Raw genomic sequence first — 18,649 nt, forward strand, 5'->3', positions numbered from 1 at the left:
GGTTTGACCAGTTTATTACAAGACTTTATCAGGGAGATGAGGAAGGGGAGGACGGACACTATTATGGTGTAGGGGGATGGGGAAGGAAGGCAGGCAATAGTATAAATATTAAATAGAAGCAAGGAGTCTCTGTAGGAAGCAAGAGGGAGATAGTCAGCACCATGGATCCATTGAGGTTTGCAGTTCAGTCATTGATCTTCAGTAGTGGTGGGTCATCAGGCGTTGTTGTTCCACTGATGATGACGGTGACCACGATGCTAATTTCCAATGGTAGCACCCACTTATAAATAGGTCCAAAGTAGTTGAGTCAGCTCTCCTTGGAGTGGAAACTTCTGGCTCTGGGATCTCAGCAGAAACTCCTTTGTTCCCATCTTCTGGGCCTTGCCAGCAGTTAAGAGGGAGCAGGGATACCCATCTGCATCCTGTTTTTCACAGGGCACGATGGCTTCATTCCCCAGTTTTCCCATACCAAGCTGGAGCTATTGCATCCCAGGCCACATCTTCCGCTCATAACAGTCCTGAGCACTCTTTTCTGGAGGCAAAGAGCTCTGAAGGAAGGTGCTTTCAAATACCCACAAAGTGATGTGGATTGTCCCACAGTAGCACCCATGACTTGCCACCTCCATAAATCAGTGAGAGTCTTATCACAAGAAACACCTCAGGAAGCAAGCTTGGAGCCAGTAAACAAGGAAGGACTCTCACAGCCATGAGCCCCAGCCCTGTGCTCAATGTGGGGCATGAAGCAGCCCCGAGCACCAGGAAGGGGAACCCTGGGAGAAAGTGGGGACCCCAACGCTGCCCTGGCACCGGGCAGAGATGGGGGACAGCGCTGCCCTCATCACTCAATGGATGCCACCTTGAAGCCTTTCTCCTGCAGACAGAGAGAAGCAGCAGCACAGGTTCACATCACAGCCAGGCTGGAGGTACCCAAGGGAGACCAAGACCACCCTACAGCCCCCACTGTCCTCCTACACCCCTTCACTTTTACCTGCATGGCGTCTGTAGATGATGAATCCAACACCAGCCGCAAAGGCGATGGCCACAATGGTGATGACCACCCCCACCACAATGGGCACCACGTTGGACTGTGGCCGCTCTGGGGGAAGGCAGGGCCGTCAGCAGGGGAAGGGGCAGCCCGCAGCCTCCCAGCCCCACATCCCCTCACTCACCCCACGAGTAGAGGCCGGGCTGGGGCAGGCTGGCGTGCTCCACGCGGCACTGGTACTTGTCCCCGTCCCCCGGCAGCGCGTCGATGGTGACCCAGGTGTGGTAGGTGCCGTCGCTGTTGGGCACGATGCCCCCCGAGTGGGTGTCCTGGCCCAGCACCGCGCCGTCCTTCACCCAGCTGACGGCGATGGGCCGCGGGTAGAAGCCGTGAGCGCGGCAGGACAAGGTCAGGATCCCGTCGGCCTCCTTCCCCCACACTCGCACCTCGGGTTGCTCTGAAGGTGGGCAGCAGTGAGGGCCGGGCTGAGCTCCCCATGCTGAGCCCCTGCCCCACCTCCAGCCTCACATCGCAGCCCCCCCCTCACCTGTCCTCCCCAGCTCTGCCTTCCCGTGCTCCACATATCTCCGCAGCCACTGCACACAGGTTTCCTCCAAGTAATGTTTCTGTCTCTCAGCATCACCACCTTCCTCCCACGCCCTCTTGGTAGGAACTGCCTCTGGAACCGCCGCAGTGAACGTCATCGTGTCTTTGTCGAAGGCAATGAAGTCTCTCCCATCATAGGCAACCTGATGATACCCCCGGGTGGTGCCGTCCTCGAGGATGTCACAGCCATACATCCGCTGCAGTGTGTGAGACCCTGAAACACAGCCAGGGGCAAGGGGGTGAGGGGCTCCTCCGGTTCCAGGGGTCCCACTGTAGTGGGGATGGGGTTGGGGTCCCCCCGGGTCGCAGCACCCCGAGCTCGGTGGGGCTGTGACGGGCAGCCCCGGGACGGTGCCGCCGGGCAGGACCAGCCCTGGGGGGTGCGGGCGGCACTGCGCCATGGAGCCCCATCCCACAGCACGGAGCCGCGGTGCCGGCCGTGCTCACGGCCGCTCTGGTTGTAGCGCCGTGCTACAGTGACCAGGTTCTCGCGGTCAACGTGCTCATGTCGGTGTGCGTTCCGGGTGCTCATCTCCCAGTACTCGGGATCCACAGCTCCAGCTGCCTTCATCCACTCGGTGCGGGGCACGAACCTCCGCGCGGTGCTGTCGTAGTGCACGAAGATTTCGCCGTCCACGTACCCCACATCCACGAACCAGGGCAGCCCGGGGCCGGGATCCGTCATCGCGGTGTAGAAGTACCGCAGGGAATGGAGCTCTGCGGGGCCGGAGCGCAGCGGGGCCGTGAGCCGCGGGTGGGGGTCCCACGGGCACAGCCCCGGGGTGGGGTTACGGGGACGGAGGGGTCCCGGTCCGGCCGCACTCACCGCCCGCCGCCCCGCACACGGCGCACAGCAGCAGCCCCAGCATCCCGCACAGCCACAGCGCTGCGCTCCGGGAACTGCCGCACCCCGCGCCGCTCCTTCAACTTTTGGGACGTCCCGGATCCTCCCCGCACTCCCAATGGCTCCTCCGCCTCCGTTCCGCCAATGGTGAACTGGAGTGTGCGTGACGTCACCGGGCGCTAGGCAGAATGAGCTCCCGCAGGTTGTGAAGCGAAACCGAAACCCATATGGAGACACCGCCCTGATCCCAAAAGCCCACGGAGACACCAAGAGAGGCTGCAGAGTGTCTTTAATGTCAGCACCACGGCTCAGGGTCGGGGATGGGGACACGCAGGGACAGCTGCTGACAGAAGGTGTCCATCAGATGCTGCCTGCGGGGACGTGGGCTGAGAGATGGGGTCACTCCGCCCTCACTGATGGCAGTGGGGACAGGGTCAGGTTGGGGACGCTCTTACCTGAAGGGTAGTTGTGACCAGGAAGCGGGGTGTAACCTGTTGGGGAAATAGGAGGGGGGTGAGTGGGGTTCTTATCCCATAACGACCTACAGAGACCCCATAGAGATCCATAGGACACAGAGAGACCAATAGTGGGACACGCAGACACCCCACACCGACCCATAGGAAACAACAGAGACCCCAAAGGGACCCATAAGAACCCATAGAGAAAAGAAAGATCCACAACAAGCCATAGAGACCCATAGGAACCCCACAGAGACCCCCTTAGAGGTCCATGCAGTCCTTCAGTGTCTTACCCAAGCACCTACCTGGGCAGGGGGTTGGGCTCACCAGTAGTATCCATAGGGATACATAGAGACCATTAGAGGGATATGTAGATACCCCACACCGATACATAGGAACCCGTAGAGACCACAAAGGGACCCATAGGAGTCCATACAGAAAAGAAAGCTCCACAACAACCCATAGAATCCCATAGGAACCCCACCCAGGGAAGCTGAGTGGTGACCAGCTGTACACACAGCCATAACTGAACTGCCAGCCTCACCTGGCTGTGCTGCTGAGCATGCTGGGCTGCCTGGCCCTGCTCGCAACAGCACCCTGTCAGCTCTGGGAATCCCTCCCAGCCCCCACAGTTCCACTGAGACAGTTATGTCTGGTAGAGAGATTCACACTGCACTGAATGTGCCGCAGCCAAGAGCAACTGAAGGCTTCAGAACCAAAGAAGTGAGACGAGGCGGTGCTGGAGCTCATCTCTTCCACGGAGCACATAAGGGCAGCACAGCAGTAACCCCGGTGGCAGCAGCACCAGGGCTGTTGTTGGAGCAGCACTCCTGGCTCCCCTCCTGCTCCCTATAGAGCTGCAGCCAGACGTACAGCACTGCTGTGCTGTGCCAGCTTGATTTAACAACACAGCTGAGAGCTGCCGGCACAAACAGAGGAGCCTGAATACGTTCATACAATGTCTTAAATAGAAGGCAGATAGAAAAGGAAAGGATCAAATATTTACAGTAACAATGGCAGACACAACATGGGCACAATCCCACCCAGAAGCATCAGAAAACCACTAAATACCCAGCTGAAGCACAGCATCACCACGGCATCATCCAGCAGGGCCAGGGCTGCACTGTGCCCACAGCAGGGCTGGGATGGCTGCGCTCTGAACTGAGACAAGCAAAGCAAAGCACACACGTGTTGGCTTCCAGAAATCAAGTATTTCTTGAGTACATGAAGGACCTCAACTCTGAGCAGCAGGAGAACTCAGGACCATGGAATGCAGTCTGCCCATTTGGTTGACCAGTTCAGCTGTGCTTTAAGACTCATTGTGAAGCCTGCTTTAGAAATAGATCACCATGGGGTATCCAACCAAACAGAAAATGTTTTTATTGTGTTTTTATACTATATACTCTAAGACTACGCAGTTCAACTGTCAATCATCTCATCAAGTTCAAGAAGGAGCTCATCCACATCCTTCCCTGAGTCCAAGCCAATTTCTGCTTCCAGGTTCCCTCCTGAGATTTCCCGCATGAACTTTTCCAAGTCATCTTCTACAGATAAGGGGGTCTTCCCAGCCCCAGTGGAGCTCAGCTGCTGCACTATGGCCACCGATTGGGAAATTCCTTTCTGGAATTGGGAGCCCTGAGAGCTACAGCCCTTGGCACCTGGCAGTGCCATGAAGGGTTGGAAAGGCAGCGCCCCATTGTGCTGAGGGCCAAGATCCGGTTCAGACAACAGAAGCATTTGTCCACATTTCTGACATGAAGGCTGTCGCCTCCCGATCCGGCCACAAGTCAAGGCTGCCGAGTGCAATACCGTGCCTCCGCACACGGGGAACAGACGGGACTCCCACACAGTGTGTAACGCCGGAAGGACCAGTTTAATGCTGTGCCACAAACCGTATATGCTGGTACATGTGACAGCCTCTATTACATACCCGTGACCTCCCTGACTCCAGCCCTGGTGCACGCAGGCACCACCTACCCAATACCCAACAGGGGGGAAGCACAGCTCAGCCCAAAGCTGGATGAACTTTCCAGCCATGTCTTCATGCCAAAGCGGTGCAGATAGCACAGGGAGTGCAAAGGGGAGGAGGAGAGCAACAGTGTGTGATGGAGCGATGAGCAAAGAGTGAGGGGTGGGAGGAGGAGGGATGAGGGGAGGGTGGGGGGTAATCAGCAGGGGGACGCATCTGCACCCAGAGGATCCAAACCCGGACACAGACCCCTCACCCACCCCATCCCCAAGCAGGTCCAAGAGCGCACTGCAAACAGGCTGAGCAGTGCATCGCTGTGGGTCTTTCTATCATTGGAAGAGGTGCATGCAGAGTTCTGCTGTCGGCATAGGAAACTGAAGGATATGAGAGAGGTTGCGAGGATGGGGCTGTGTCCATCACTGACCCCAAACGTTCGTTTGGCCAGTTGGCCCCTACCAGGCTGAAGCACAGCACTCAGACGGTGGGGTTGCTCCCTGTGTGGAAGTGAAGAGATGGATTCTGATAGGCCCGTGTTCACATCCCAGCCCTCAGCTCCCTGAAGAGTCCCAACCCAGCCCCAGTGCAACATCACAGGAAGCACAGGGACCCCTCCCAACCTTCAGCCCCACACCACACCTGTGCATGAGCTGCTGGATGCACCATCCTGGCCTGTAAGAGAAGAAGAGCCATGAGCCCCAGCCCTGTGCTCACTGTGGGGCATGGAGCAGCCCCAAGAACCAGGAAGGGGAACCCTGGGAGAAAGTGGGGACCCCAACGCTGCCCTGGCACCGGGCAGAGGTGGGGGACAGCGCTGCCATCATCACTCACAGTGCGCCATATTGTAGCCTTCCTCCTTCTTACCTGCAGACAGAGAGATGCATCAGCACAGGTTCACATCACAGCCAGGCTGGGGGCTCCTGAGGGAGCCTTAAATCCCCCAACAGCCCCCACTGTCCTACAGCCCACCACTTTTACCTGCATTGTGTCTGTAAATGAAGAATCCAACACCAGCCACTATGGCGATGACCACAATGCCAACGACCACCCCCACCACGATGGGCACCAAGCTGGACTGTGGCCGCTCTGGGGGAAGGCAGGGCCGTCAGCAGGGGAAGGGGCAGCCCGGAGCCCCCCAGCCCCACATCCCCTCACTCACCCCACGAGTAGAGGCCGGGCTGGGGCAGGCTGGCGTGCTCCACGCGGCACTGGTACTTGTCCCCGTCCCCCGGCAGCGCCTCGATGGTGACCCAGGTGTGGTAGGTGCCGTCGCTGTTGGGCACGATGCCCCCCGAGTGGGTGTCCTGGCCCAGCACCGCGCCGTCCTTCACCCAGCTGACGGCGATGGGCCGCGGGTAGAAGCCGTGAGCGCGGCAGGACAAGGTCAGGATCCCGTCGGCCTCCTTCCCCCACACTCGCACCTCGGGTTGCTCTGAAGGTGGGCGGCAGTGAGGGCCGGGCTGAGCTCCCCATGCTGAGCCCCCGCCCCACCTCCAGACTCACATCGCAGCATCCCCCTCACCTGTCCTCCCCAGCTCTGCCTTCCCATACTCCACGTATCTCCTGAGCAAGTGCGGACAGGTTTCCTCCAGGTAATGTTTCTGTCTCTCGGCATAATTACCTTCCTCCCACTTCGTCTTGGTAGGAACTGCCTCTGGAACCACCGCAGTGAACATCATCGTGTCTTTGTCGAAGGCAATGAAATCTCTCCCATCATAGCCATACTGACGATACCCCCGGGTGGTGCCGTCCTCGAGGATGTCACAGCCATAGATCCACTGCCATGTGTGACACCCTGAAACACAGCCGGGCAGGGGTTGTGATGCCCCTCCATCTCCAGGGGTCCCACTGTAGTGGGGATGGGGTTGGGGTCCCCCCGGGTCGCAGCACCCCGAGCTCGGTGGGGCTGTGACGGGCAGCCCCGGGACGGTGCCGCCGGGCAGGACCAGCCCTGGGGGTGCGGGCGGCACTGCCCCATGGAGCCCCATCCCACAGCACGGAGCCGCGGTGCCGGCCGTGCTCACCGCCGCTCTGGTTGTAGAGCCGTGCTAAATTGTCCAGGCCCACGCGGCTATTCTGCTCATTGCTCTGTGCGATCTCCGTCTGCAAATCCCAGTACTGCTGGTCCATGTTGGCCGCCATCCACTCGGTGCGGGGCACGTACCTCCGCGCGGTGCTGTTGTAGTGCACGAAGATATCACCGTCCACGTACCCCACTTCAAAGTACCAGGGCAGCCCGGGGCCGGGATCCGTCATTGCGGTGTGGAAGTACCGCAGGGAATGGAGCTCTGCGGGGCCGGAGCGCAGCGGGGTCGTGAGCCGCGGGTGGGGGTCCCACGGGCACAGCCCCGGGATGGGGTTACGGGGACGGAGGGGTCCCGGTCCGGCCGCACTCACCGCCCGCCGCCCCGCACACGGCGCACAGCAGCAGCCCCAGCATCCCGCACAGCCACAGCGCTGCGCTCCGGGAACCGACGCACCTTCAGCTTTTGGGACTTGCCGGACCCTCCCCGCACTCCCATTGGCTCCTCCGCCTCCGATTCGCCAATGGTGAACGTGAGCGTGCGTGACGTCACCGGGAGTCAGGCAGAACGCGCTCTTACAGGGTGTGACGCGACAGCGCTGAGCGGTGCGTTTGCGGGGCTGGGACGGGCGCGGTGTGGGAAACCCCCTGCCCACCGAGCACCGGGGGGCACCCGGGCTTTGTCCCCAGCCCGGCCTTGTCACTACCCCGGGGGGGAACGAGGGCTTCTGCCTTGAGGGACGGGGGCAGTGAGCAGGAGTCGTTCTGCATTCCATTTGTTGGAATATCCTCAGTCATTTTTGGTCAGGACTCTTTGTACCTACGACTTCTACCTAAGAGCTACAAATTGCTTCAGTTATATAATGAGCCCTTAATATAAAACATTCTCATTCTAAATGCAGAAACAACACTGGATTCCCACACACTGCTGCTGCATCACTGCTGATAACTGCAAGGCAGGGCTGCACCCGCCCATCCCTCATCCTTGGTGCCAAAATACGAGAAAAACTCTGCTCCCTCCCACCCCCACGGTGTCAATAAGTTGATTGAAAGGCTTCAAGTCAAAAACAAAAGCAGACACAAACCAAACTCAAGAGCTGGCAGAACTCCGGGCTCCGTTAGAAAAGCATCACCCTGGGGTATCCAACCACAAAGAAAAGGTATTAATTGTGTTATTTTCTATACTATAAGACTACGCAGTTCAACTGTCAATCATCTCCTCAAGTTCAAGAAGGAGCTCATCCACATCCTTCCCTGGGTCCAAGCCAATTTCTGCTTCCAGGTTCCCTCCTGAGATTTCCCCCATGAACTTTTCCAAGTCATCTTCTACAGATAAGGGGGTCTTCCCAGCCCCAGTGGAGCTCAGCTGCTGCGCTTTGGCCACCGATTGGGAAGAAGCTGAAGCTGAACTCGAGTCCTCCGACTGCTCCACAGAGTCTGCTTGGCTTCCCAGCTGCAGTTCCAGGCTTGTTAGAACAAGGAGGAGAACAATCAGCACACAACATGTCTTAACTGGAGGTACTTATTATTCCTGTGTTGGATTTGGGCATTCTTGAGCCCAACCCCCTGATCCTTCCCACACACCAAAGAGTTTCTGGCTGACGGCAAGACAAAGTGCTTAAGCAAAAGAAGTTGTGCTCCTCACCTGCTGGGGGGTTTCTCTGTGCCAGGCTTGGTGAGCAGGCTGACCTCCGGCAGGGCTGGAGCAGCAGCCTGGCAAGAAGGAAGACAAAGTCAAGGATTCCTCAGGAGATCCTTCCTCTGCAGCGCTTCTCCTTCAGCACTGCTGAGCCTGAACCCAACACGGGGGGCCAAGGGGCTCCTGAAGGACGTCAACAACCACGGGAAGGCTGCAGAGCACCTCAGCTCTTTGCAACAACGCAGCAGGAATGGACCAATCCCTTCACGCCACACAGGAATCCCAGGGCTGCAGAGCATTGTGCACACACTGCCATTCAGCCAGCATCCTGCACACAGCCACTGCTTTGCAAGGAAACCTGCACAACCTTTCAGTTCTCCACCCTTTCTGCAGCACTTGCATCTCAGGCTGAGCCTGACCAGGACAGCACTGACGCTTCCTCCCCTCCTTACCAAAGCTGCTTTTTTAGCTGGAGGCTCCTCATCTTCAGTGCTACTCAGAGGCTTCCCAGCTGCCACAGCAGAGCGAGAGATCTCAGCAGCCTTCCGCTTCCGTGCTCGCTTCCTGGGGGTGCTGGCTTTGCCATCCCAAGGCTTCACACACACCTGGCACTTGGCTACAGGAAGAAGAGACAGCGGCTACCATTGTGCCTCCAGAGGACAAGGGAAACAGCCCTACAGCAGGAGAAAGCAATACACGGTCCCTCTAGACCTTTACCTTGGACTGGTTCTTCAGCAGCAGATGGCACAGCAGCCGGCACAGCAGCCACGTCCTCCTTCAGCTTCTCTGCTTGTCTCAGTTGCAGCTTCTCCTTTCTTGTCCCCTCAAGGCTCTTGGCTTGAGCCTTAGAATTTGGTGTGCTCTGATCCGAGGGCTACAAAGAAATACAGCAAGTGCAAACGAAGAACAAACACCAGGGAGAGTGTATGAAGGAAACACTGGAACACTGTTTCAGACGTGTGCAATTAACAAAGGGGACTCACCTCTGCGGGTGCAGAGACAGCTTTGGGAGAAGCCCTGCTCTGTTCCACAGTCTTTTCCTCTTCTCTTCCAGGTGCTTTCAAACAAGGAAAAAGAAAATCCCTTGGTCAACAGCAAGCAGATCAAGAAACCTGAGTGCCCGTGTTTCCTCCATCTGCTTATTGCCTCCCATTCAATAACAAAGCACAGAGAGAGGAGACAGCAGCAGTCCAGACATTACCCAAGCATTTGGTAAGAAAGAGCCCAGGCAGTTGGAAGCCAACTCCATTTGCTTGACAGGGGCAGCACTTGAGCAGAGCTGGCTTTGTGATGCGCAGCAACTTCCTCCCTGCTGGGGCAGGCCCGGGCTGTGCTGCTGCTGCTGGCACCTTTTCCCCGCTCTGCTGCATCCGCAGGGCTTTCTCCTGCTTGATTTCTTCCAAGCTTTTCATACGCACTTCTTCCAATGCCTTGATTGGACGCGCTGGCTCTTCCAGTTTCACTTGGCCAGGCACAGATGGACGGACAATTCTCCGCTTCTTGCGCTCACCCTCAGCTCTCTTCTCAGGCAGCAGCTCTTCTCCTTTTGGCTTCTCTTCTTCCAGCCCTTTGTGTTTCCTTTCAGCCAGGGCTTCCGACAAGGTTTGCATGGGAACTGCAGGGGAAGGCCTCAGCCCGGAGCTGGGATCCTCCACCTTACAGCACCCTTCTGCCTGGGGGGCAGCTGGGCTTTCTCCTCGCTGATGAGCTCTCTCAAGACGGATCTCTTCCAGAGTTTTCACGTGGATCTCCCCTGCTGGCTTGGCACCCTTCTCTGTCAGCAGCAAGAAAGGAGAAGCGCAAGGATGTCATACCTGCTTATGATCTGTCTGAGCACTAGTACGGCCCTGTCTCTCCTTCAGAGACTTCACGCCTTCAACTACAGAGCAGAACAAAGCAGGGATGCTGCAGCAATGCCAGCTCTGTGCTCCCGTTTCCAAACGGGGCAGGAAAAAGAAGTTCAGATCCCAGGGATGAAGAGCTCAGCAAGCACGCAAAGAGAACGCTGCCAGGAAAGAAGAAGCAGAAAGCCTAGAGAATCTGTGCAGCAAACACAGACGACCATTTACCTCTCCTTGCTGCTCTGCCAACCTCGATCCTCTTCCCCAGCCTTTCTGCAAGGCTGCGCTTCAGCGGAAGGCCGCTGACATCAGCTACAGAGAGAAAACAACAACATTCCTCAGCTCATTTCTTGGGAGAAAGGTTTCTACAACAGTCAACCACAAACTTGGTTTCTTCCAAGGGGATGTTCTCAGATTCACCTTTCAGCTGCTGCACTTGTGTGCCACTTGGAGTCATCACAGACCCACCACACATTTTCCTCCCTCCTCCTTCAGCACTGCCCTCCCATTGCCGTGCAGGCAGCCAAACAACAGCTCACAAGCAGCCCTTACCTACAGAGGATTTCCGTTTTCCAGGTTTCTCAGCAGGATTCAATCGAACCACGAGCTCCTGCCCTAAAACAAAGGAAAAGAAAGGGCTTCTTTGACAGAAACCAGCAGCCAACAGAATGACTGTCCTGTCAGCTCATTGCCCACCCAACAAACATACACCCAGAAGACACCACTTGGACAGCAGCACCAGCAGACTAACATGGCCCAACTACCTTGACTGTTATTGATCCATCCCACTTAGGAGCCACCAAATGCAAACAAAGGTACTCAGCATTACCCGGCTTTGCAGACAGCGTCACAGTTCTGACCACTGTCCGCACCTTCTCCTCTGGCACAGGAACAGCCCGAGATTGGAGTGGATGAGCAGGAACTCCTGAAGGCCCTTCTGATCCAAGGGAACAAACAGACAGTGTTTACAACCAGGAAAAGAAAAGCCACTGCCAACAACAAAAACCAACCTGACAGAACCGTCACAAAGACCAAAGCGCATTTGTTACTCATCGCTGTCCAAGATGCAACAACCACTGCACATCAATAAGAGAGGTGACTAATTGGCCTCCAATTTGCTCTTGCAGTTCCCATCTAGAAGAGCAGCTGTCTGGATCTCAAACACCACGTTGCATGCTGAAGTAGCTCGATACCCCCAGCTAAAAATCCAAGTCTATCTCTCATGTAGCTCCCAGCCACCAGCAACTGCTGCTCCAAAACCAGCAGTGCAAGATCAAGGTTCCCTTCTGTGAACGGCTCTATTCCCCAACACAGTGCCAGCTATCTGGCTATGAGCAGGAGGATCACAAAGTAGGGCACATGAACTCACCGCTTGATTGTTTTCTTTTGTCCTTTTGTTTCTTCCCTTTGGTTCCTTCAGGTGTCTTGATTCCAGCATTCAAAGTGTCATCTGGAAACACAGAGCAGTGAATGAGACTGAGGGACAGAGGCACACGCTGAGGACCACAGCTCTGCAAACTGCCTCCTGCTCAGAAGCAGCCATAAGAAACCCTGTCAGCAACCCTACGTTCTGTTGTGTTTGTGCAATGAATTGCTTAGGAGTGAATTGGCAAGTTCTTCTGATTCATCCTGGAATACCTTGTTTGGTATCAGCATTCGATTTCCCAGTGGAAATGATCTGCAATCCATCCTGCTTTTCTTCAGCTGGTTGCTGGACAGCTGGTTTTGTTTCTTCTCCCTTCTCAGCAAGCTGGTCTGGAGAGGGAAAGAAACAATCAGCCTCTTCAGTTACGCAGTAGGAATTCAACCAGATTTCCCACCTTTATGCAGCTCATACAATGACACTTCAGCCCACAGTTCATATTCTTAAGGACAAACCTAGTGATTACAGCTGGGTTCCTTATTTCAACAGCCGTCCTTACCTGGTAAACCCACAGAAGCAGTCTAAGATTCCAACCATAAGATCAAAAGCCACGTTCAAGATCCAAAGCAGCAGCAACCACACTCACCATCAGCATCACCATCTGCAGCATTGATTCCAGCTGCAGGATGTGTAGGGCTTGGGACATCCTTGGAGTTGTCCCCTTCCATCACTGCCCTCAACTGTGGAGAGGGATTGGACTGCACGGAAAGCTTGCTCTGCTGCAGTGTTGGCTGAGCTGCCTTCAGATCGTCGCCTGCAGACTCTGCAGGACTTGGCAGCGCAGCTACAGGAAGGAAAGGATCATCAGGAATGGAAAACTTGCATCCTAACCTTACAAGCACTGCACAAAGATGGCAGGCAAGGCTGAAAACCCGCACAGATCAATGCTGAGTCTCCAGTTGCCCATCCACCCGGCTACTCTGGGAACAAAGAAATCCCCCCCTACACAACATTCATCTCCCTGTCACCCAGTCAAAGCTTCATTGCAGGCAAACAACCTGCAAGGCAAAGGCCACAGGAGCAGAGAGAAGCCGAGCGGGCAAGACAAAACTGAACTCTCAGAAGCACCCAAAGTTCAGCTGGGCACCCATCTATCAGCTCACCATGAACGTTCCCTGGCACTCTTGACCACACTACACCCACCTGTGAGCAATAGAGTTCATCTTTCGTCCCTAACCAAGACCAACTCACTTTGGCTGGGTGGTAAGAAAAGCCCATTGAGGTGCCGTCCCTTGGTGTGATGAAAGGCACAGTTGGATTTCTGGCAGCCTCCTGGCTGGTTCTCCCAGTAGCAGGGAATCTCACTGCGTTTTTTCTGAGGACGGAAAGGAAGAAAAGCTGCTGGTCATGCGGACCTCAGATTTGCAAAGGGAGACTGAGCTGCAGATGATGCCAGTGAGCAGACTGCCACAAAGCAGCACTCCAACACCACTCTGAAGCGTGCGCAGGCTGGGAGCACCGCGCTCACTCAGCTTTCCTAGCATGCTGTGGGTGAGGACACCAGTTGAGAAGGGCTTCAACTAACACACCTTGCAGAATGCCTGTCTGATGCATGTGCTTCTTTAGCAGCTGTGGACAGAACACTGTTGGGATCTACTACAGGAATGTCCTGCTCTGATTTACCAATGCCATTCAGCTCTCTTCCCTCTGCTTCCTCCCAGCCCCCTCTTCACAATAGGAACCATCCTCCTTTCAAAGCCAATGAACCTAATCTGTACACGCCCATTCAGCCCAGCTGAAGCAATGAGAAGTGGGTTTGGTGATGAACTCTGAGCAGCCAACACTCACCTGGATCTTCATGTGCCTGAACCTGCAGACCTTCCTGAAGCAGCGGCCCTCCTTCCACAGCGTGCAGATGGTTTCATTGCCCAAAGCAGCTTCACAGTGCCGGAAGCGACAGTTGTCTCCCTGGAACCCAATGGAAACACAGAGAGGAAAATGCAATAGTACAACCTGAGAACTGGCCGTGCTTTGAGCTCATTTGTAGCCAGTTGCCCTATTGCGCAATGCAATGAGTTATTCAGTTTGCCCAAGATCAGTAATGCTTCTACCTATTGCACCCCGTCCTCTGAAGACCTAAAAGAAATGAAGGAAAGAACCCAAGCAGACCTTGTTACAAGTGGAATAGAAGTAGAAATAGCAATCCTCTCCTTTCTTCGACATGCTGGACGAGCTCCCAGAAGCAGTTCTGCTCTCGGGGATCTCTGTGCAGCTCTTCCTCTGCTCTCTCAAAGAGCTGGCTCGTGCTTCCTTGCACTGAGCGTCTTCTACTGCCTTGATCAGTGAAATCTTCTGTTGAAAAGGAACCCTGAGCAAAACAGCAACAAGCAGAAAAGAATGAGGAATGCCCACCCATCTTCCCAGTTTTCTCCTGTTCGTTCCATCAGTCTCTCAGGAGCAGTTGTTTCCAAACATTGCCCTCCTCAACGCTGGTCAAACTAGAGGAACATCAGCCTGACTCAGCACGGAGCCCCTGGGGGTGCACGGCTGCAAGGCCTCCAATGGAGCCCCTCCAACTGGATGGCAAAGTTTCCTTCCCTCCTCCAATCCCGATAGAAATGCTGCCTTGTTACCTTTAGTACCTTCCCATCAGATTCCTCTCTGGCACATTCCTATGCTCCTAACAACCTCAGTGCTGCCCAGCACAGACGCCGGGCACCAATACGGCTCTGGACTCTGCACCGTGGAACACCCACCCAGCTCAGCACTTCTGTTCTGCTCACAATGGGAAGGGTTCTGGAATCGGGAGCATCAAGTGCACTAGAAATACCTCACGTCCCTCCGTTCCTTACGAGCCCTTCCCTTTGGAAACAAGAGAACCCCAGACACATCTGTTAGCACAGCAGCCCAAATGCTAACCAGAAACCAAGCACGGAGCCCTGAGAGCTACAGCCCTTGGCACCTAGCAGTGCCATGAAGGGTTGGAAAGGCAGCGCCCCATTGTGCTGAGAGCCAAGATCCGGTTCAGACAACAGAAGCATTTGTCCACATTTCTGACATGAAGGCTGTCGCCTCCCGATCCGGCCACAAGTCAAGGCTGCCGAGTGCAATACCGTGCCTCCGCACACGGGGAACAGACGGGACTCACACACAGTGTGTAACGCCGAAAGAACCAGTTTAATGCCGTGCCACAAACCCTACATACTGGTACATGTGACAGCCCCTATCAGATACCCGTGACCTCCCTGACTCCAGCCCTGATGAATGCAGGCACCACCTATCCAATACCAAACAGGGGGGAAGCACAGCTCAGCTCAAAGCGAGATGATATTTACTGCCATGTCTTCATGCCAAAGCGGTGCAGATAGCACAGGGAATGCTGAGGGGAGGAGGAGAGCAACAGTGTGTGATGGAGCCATGAGCAAAGAGTGAGGGGTGGGAGGAGGAGGGATGAGTGGAGGGTGGTGGGTAACCAGAAGGAGTCCACATGTGCCCCAGAGGATCCAAACCGGGACACAGACCCCTCACTTACCCCATCCCGAAGCAGGTCCATGAGCACATTGCAAACAGGCTGAGCACAGAGCAGTGCACTGGTGTGGGTCTTTATTTCATTGCAAGAGGTGCAGGCAGAGTGCTGCTGTCAGCATAGGAAGCAGAAGGATATGAGAGAGGTTGTGAGGATGTGGCTGTGACCATCATCGATCCCAAAAGCTCGTATGGCCAGTTGTCCCCTTCCAGGCTGAAGCACAGCACTCAGATGGTTTGGTTGATCCCTGTGCGGAAGAGATGTTCTCCCATAGGGCCGTGTTCACATCCCAGCCCTCAGCTCCCTGAAGAGTCCCCAGCGTTGGGGACGCCAACGCTGCCCTGGCACCGGGCAGAGGTGATTTACAGTGCTGCCCTCATCACTCACGGTGCGCCATGTTGTAGCCATTCTCATTCTTCCCTGCAGACAGAGAGATGCATCAGCACAGGTTCACATCACAGCCAGGCTAGGGGCTCCTGAGGGAGCCTCAAATCCCCCAACAGCCCCCACTGTCATCCTACAGCCCTCCACTTTTACCTGCATGGTGTCTGTAGATAAAGAGTCCAACACCAGCCACGATGGTGATGACCACAATGGCAACGACCACCTCCACCACGATGGGCACCACGTTAGACTGTGACTGCTCTGGGGGAAGGCAGGGCCGTCAGCAGGGGAAGGGGCAGCCCGCAGCCCCCCAGCCCCACATCCCCTCACTCACCCCACGAGTAGAGGCCGGGCTGGGGCAGGCTGGCGTGCTCCACGCGGCACTGGTACTTGTCCCCGTCCCCCGGCAGCGCCTCGATGGTGACCCAGGTGTGGTAGGTGCCGTCGCTGTTGGGCACGATGCCCCCCGAGTGGGTGTCCTGGCCCAGCACCGCGCCGTCCTTCACCCAGCTGACGGCGATGGGCTGCGGGTAGAAGCCGTGAGCGCGGCAGGACAAGGTCAGGATCCCGTCGGCCTCCTTCCCCCACACTCGCACCTCGGGTTGCTCTGAAGGTGGGTGGCAGTGAGGGCCGGGCTGAGCTCCCCACGCTGAGCCCCCACCCCACCTTCAGACTCACATCGCAGCCCCCCCCTCACCTGTCCTCCCCAGCTCTGCCTTCCCGTGCTCCAGGTATCTCCGCAGACACTGCACACAGGTTTCCTCCAGGTAATGTTTCTTCCTCTCAGCATAATCATCTTCCTCCCACTTCCTCTTGGTAGGAACTGCCTCTGGAACCGCCACAGTGAACGTCATCGTGTCTTTGTTGAAGGCAATGAAGTCTCTCCCATCATAGGCATACTGATCATACCCCCGGGTGGTGCCGTTCTCGAGGATGTCACAGCCATACATGCGCTGCCATGTGTGAGACCCTGAAACACAGCCGGGCAGGGGTTCAGGGGCTCCTCCATCTCCAGGGGTCCCACTGTAGTGGGGATGGGGTTGGGGTCCCCCCGGGTCGCAGCACCCCGAGCTCGGTGGGGCTGTGACGGGCAGCCCCGGGACGGTGCCGCCGGGCAGGACCAGCCCTGGGGGGTGCGGGCGGCACTGCTACAGTGCTACACGTGCTACAGTGACCAGTCTCGCGCGGTTATTCTGCTCATTGTTCTGTGCGATCTTCGTCTGCCCATCCCAGAACTGCTGGTCCACGTTGGCCGCCATCCACTCGGTGCGAGGTACGAACCTCTGTGTGGTGCTGTCGTAGTGCACGAAGATTTCGCCATCCACGTACCCCACAATCACGAACCAGGGCAGCCCGGGGCCGGGATCCGCCATTGCGGTATCAAAGTACCGCAGGGAATGTAGCTCTGCGGGGCCGGAGCGCATCGGGGCCGTGAGCCGCGGGTGGGGGTCCCACGGGCACAGCCCCGGGGTGGGGTTACGGGGACGGAGGGGTCCCGGTCCGGCCGCACTCACCGCCCGCCGCCCCGCACACGGCGCACAGCAGCAGCCCCAGCATCCCGCACAGCCACAGCGCTGCGCTCCGAGGACGGACACACCCCGCACCGCTCCTTCAGCTGTTTCGGAGTTTTTCCCTTCCCGCACTCCCATTGGCTCCTCCGCCTCCGCCTCACTAATGGTGAACGGGAGCGTTCGTGTCGTCTCCGGGCGCCAGGCAGAATCCGCTCCCGCAGATTGGGACGAGAAAGCGAAAATGACGGGAGCGGTGCGGAGCCGACCCCAGCCCACCGGGGGCATCCCGGGCTGTGTCCCCACCGGGGCCGTGTCCCTACCCAGGGGAGGGGGCCGATGGCTTCTCTCGGGGGTATCGGGGATACGAGGGGCGATGGGAAGGCAGGGAGCCATAGTTCGGAGCACGGCCGGGGGGCTGCGATGAACCCCGTCCCCGGGTGCAGGCGTGGGGTGCACGGAGCGATCCTTCCAGCACGGAGCCGTCGGACACGGAGAGGCACTGAGGGCGAGGGAAACCTCTGGGATTTCTGCTGCAACCGGGAGTCAGTGGCTTATCTCAGTTCGTTGTTGTCCCCAGCTTAATGCTGGTGACTCATGACCCGTATCCAGGTCACTAAAACGCAGACCCGACAAGAGCCCGGAATATTGAAGCTCTAAAGAGCCGCTTAAGATCGCAACCTGACACCCCCAGTCTGCCTGAGGGTAAGGGAGCAGCTGTTCGCTCTACAGATCGGCCCACAGTGCCGTCGGCTGCCCCGCCACCACCATCGGATGAGGTTTTTACTGCCTCACGTCCCAAGGATCCCGGTTTCCCTTTGGATCCCGGCCTCATAGACCCTAAAGAAGAGACGGATTTGCCCCCTCCTGATTTGCGTGATGTACGCACAGCTGTTCAGAGGGAGGCTAGGAAAGCCGGGGATGCAGATATGTTGAAAGTTATCGTAGCCTCGGATCGAGAGCCACGTTGGGAAGCGTTATTGTACAGAGTCCTGCAGGACTTGTGATGCACAGTCACAGCCACGCCTCCATGGGAATCACTGGCCGGCACTTGTATTGCTCGACTGATTGATTCTCAGGCACAGCCGGTGCCAGCTGCGCCCATGGAAAGGGGTGCTGCAGGGTTTGGATCAACAGGGACCCTCTGTGTAAAGTGTCAGCACCAGCCGAGTGGTATCAGCGGACAATATTCATCCTTAAATCTCTGCTGCTTAAGCAAGAAGGAGGGAATGGAGAAGGCACTTAGAGCAGGAAGGCTTGCTAAAACGACACATGTATTGAACCTCTTACATCGAGGATGTGATGACGGGGGACAGCCGGTAGCCCTCACTTTGTTCCAGTTAATGAGGAAAGAGTGAAAATGCATGGAAAAAATATGATAAGATGAAGGAATTTGGAATCGGGTCAATGGGAAGGCCCATTTCTGCTGATAACTTGGAGGAGAGAAAGAATGCTTAGGATAAAGTGTACTGGTTATTGTCGCTGTTGTTGTGATTGCTAAATGTT

General features: G+C 56.5%; 4 protein-coding genes across 4 annotated transcripts; all 4 read right to left on the reverse strand.

The window, feature by feature from the left end:
- LOC140263073 (class I histocompatibility antigen, F10 alpha chain-like) lies at positions 1 to 2,542 on the reverse strand. The gene is made up of 6 exons (XM_072357814.1): positions 2,418 to 2,542; positions 2,039 to 2,308; positions 1,533 to 1,805; positions 1,170 to 1,442; positions 989 to 1,096; positions 1 to 871 (listed from the first exon to the last, which is right to left on the reverse strand). The coding sequence occupies exons 1-6, from the start codon at positions 2,458 to 2,460 to the stop codon at positions 843 to 845; spliced, it is 996 nt and encodes a 331-aa protein (XP_072213915.1). The 5' UTR covers positions 2,461 to 2,542; the 3' UTR covers positions 1 to 842.
- A 2,244-nt stretch (positions 2,543 to 4,786) lies between these two features.
- On the reverse strand, positions 4,787 to 7,362 carry LOC140263070 (class I histocompatibility antigen, F10 alpha chain-like). The gene is made up of 7 exons (XM_072357813.1): positions 7,257 to 7,362; positions 6,884 to 7,147; positions 6,382 to 6,654; positions 6,019 to 6,291; positions 5,838 to 5,945; positions 5,499 to 5,531; positions 4,787 to 5,356 (listed from the first exon to the last, which is right to left on the reverse strand). The coding sequence occupies exons 1-7, from the start codon at positions 7,297 to 7,299 to the stop codon at positions 5,337 to 5,339; spliced, it is 1,014 nt and encodes a 337-aa protein (XP_072213914.1). The 5' UTR covers positions 7,300 to 7,362; the 3' UTR covers positions 4,787 to 5,336.
- A 761-nt stretch (positions 7,363 to 8,123) lies between these two features.
- On the reverse strand, positions 8,124 to 14,115 carry LOC140263004 (zinc finger CCCH domain-containing protein 11A-like). The gene is given in 14 exon segments (XM_072357737.1): positions 8,124 to 8,595; positions 8,974 to 9,137; positions 9,239 to 9,395; positions 9,505 to 9,578; positions 9,723 to 10,502; positions 10,591 to 10,674; positions 10,915 to 10,977; positions 11,192 to 11,299; positions 11,732 to 11,812; positions 12,001 to 12,117; positions 12,366 to 12,569; positions 12,977 to 13,100; positions 13,574 to 13,693; positions 13,895 to 14,115. Coding segments are annotated over 14 exon segments (2,202 nt in total). The 5' UTR covers positions 13,949 to 14,115; the 3' UTR covers positions 8,124 to 8,523.
- Positions 14,116 to 15,630: 1,515 nt separating this feature from the next.
- On the reverse strand, positions 15,631 to 17,219 carry LOC140263005 (class I histocompatibility antigen, F10 alpha chain-like). The gene is made up of 6 exons (XM_072357738.1): positions 17,150 to 17,219; positions 16,798 to 17,040; positions 16,333 to 16,635; positions 15,970 to 16,242; positions 15,789 to 15,896; positions 15,631 to 15,671 (listed from the first exon to the last, which is right to left on the reverse strand). Exons 1-6 carry the CDS (start codon positions 17,190 to 17,192, stop codon positions 15,631 to 15,633), a joined length of 1,011 nt encoding a protein of 336 aa, XP_072213839.1. The 5' UTR covers positions 17,193 to 17,219.
- Positions 17,220 to 18,649: the final 1,430 nt, after the last annotated feature.

The sequence above is a fragment of the Excalfactoria chinensis genome, chromosome 27 (assembly GCF_039878825.1).
Source record: "Excalfactoria chinensis isolate bCotChi1 chromosome 27, bCotChi1.hap2, whole genome shotgun sequence".
Lineage (NCBI taxonomy): Eukaryota > Metazoa > Chordata > Aves > Galliformes > Phasianidae > Excalfactoria > Excalfactoria chinensis.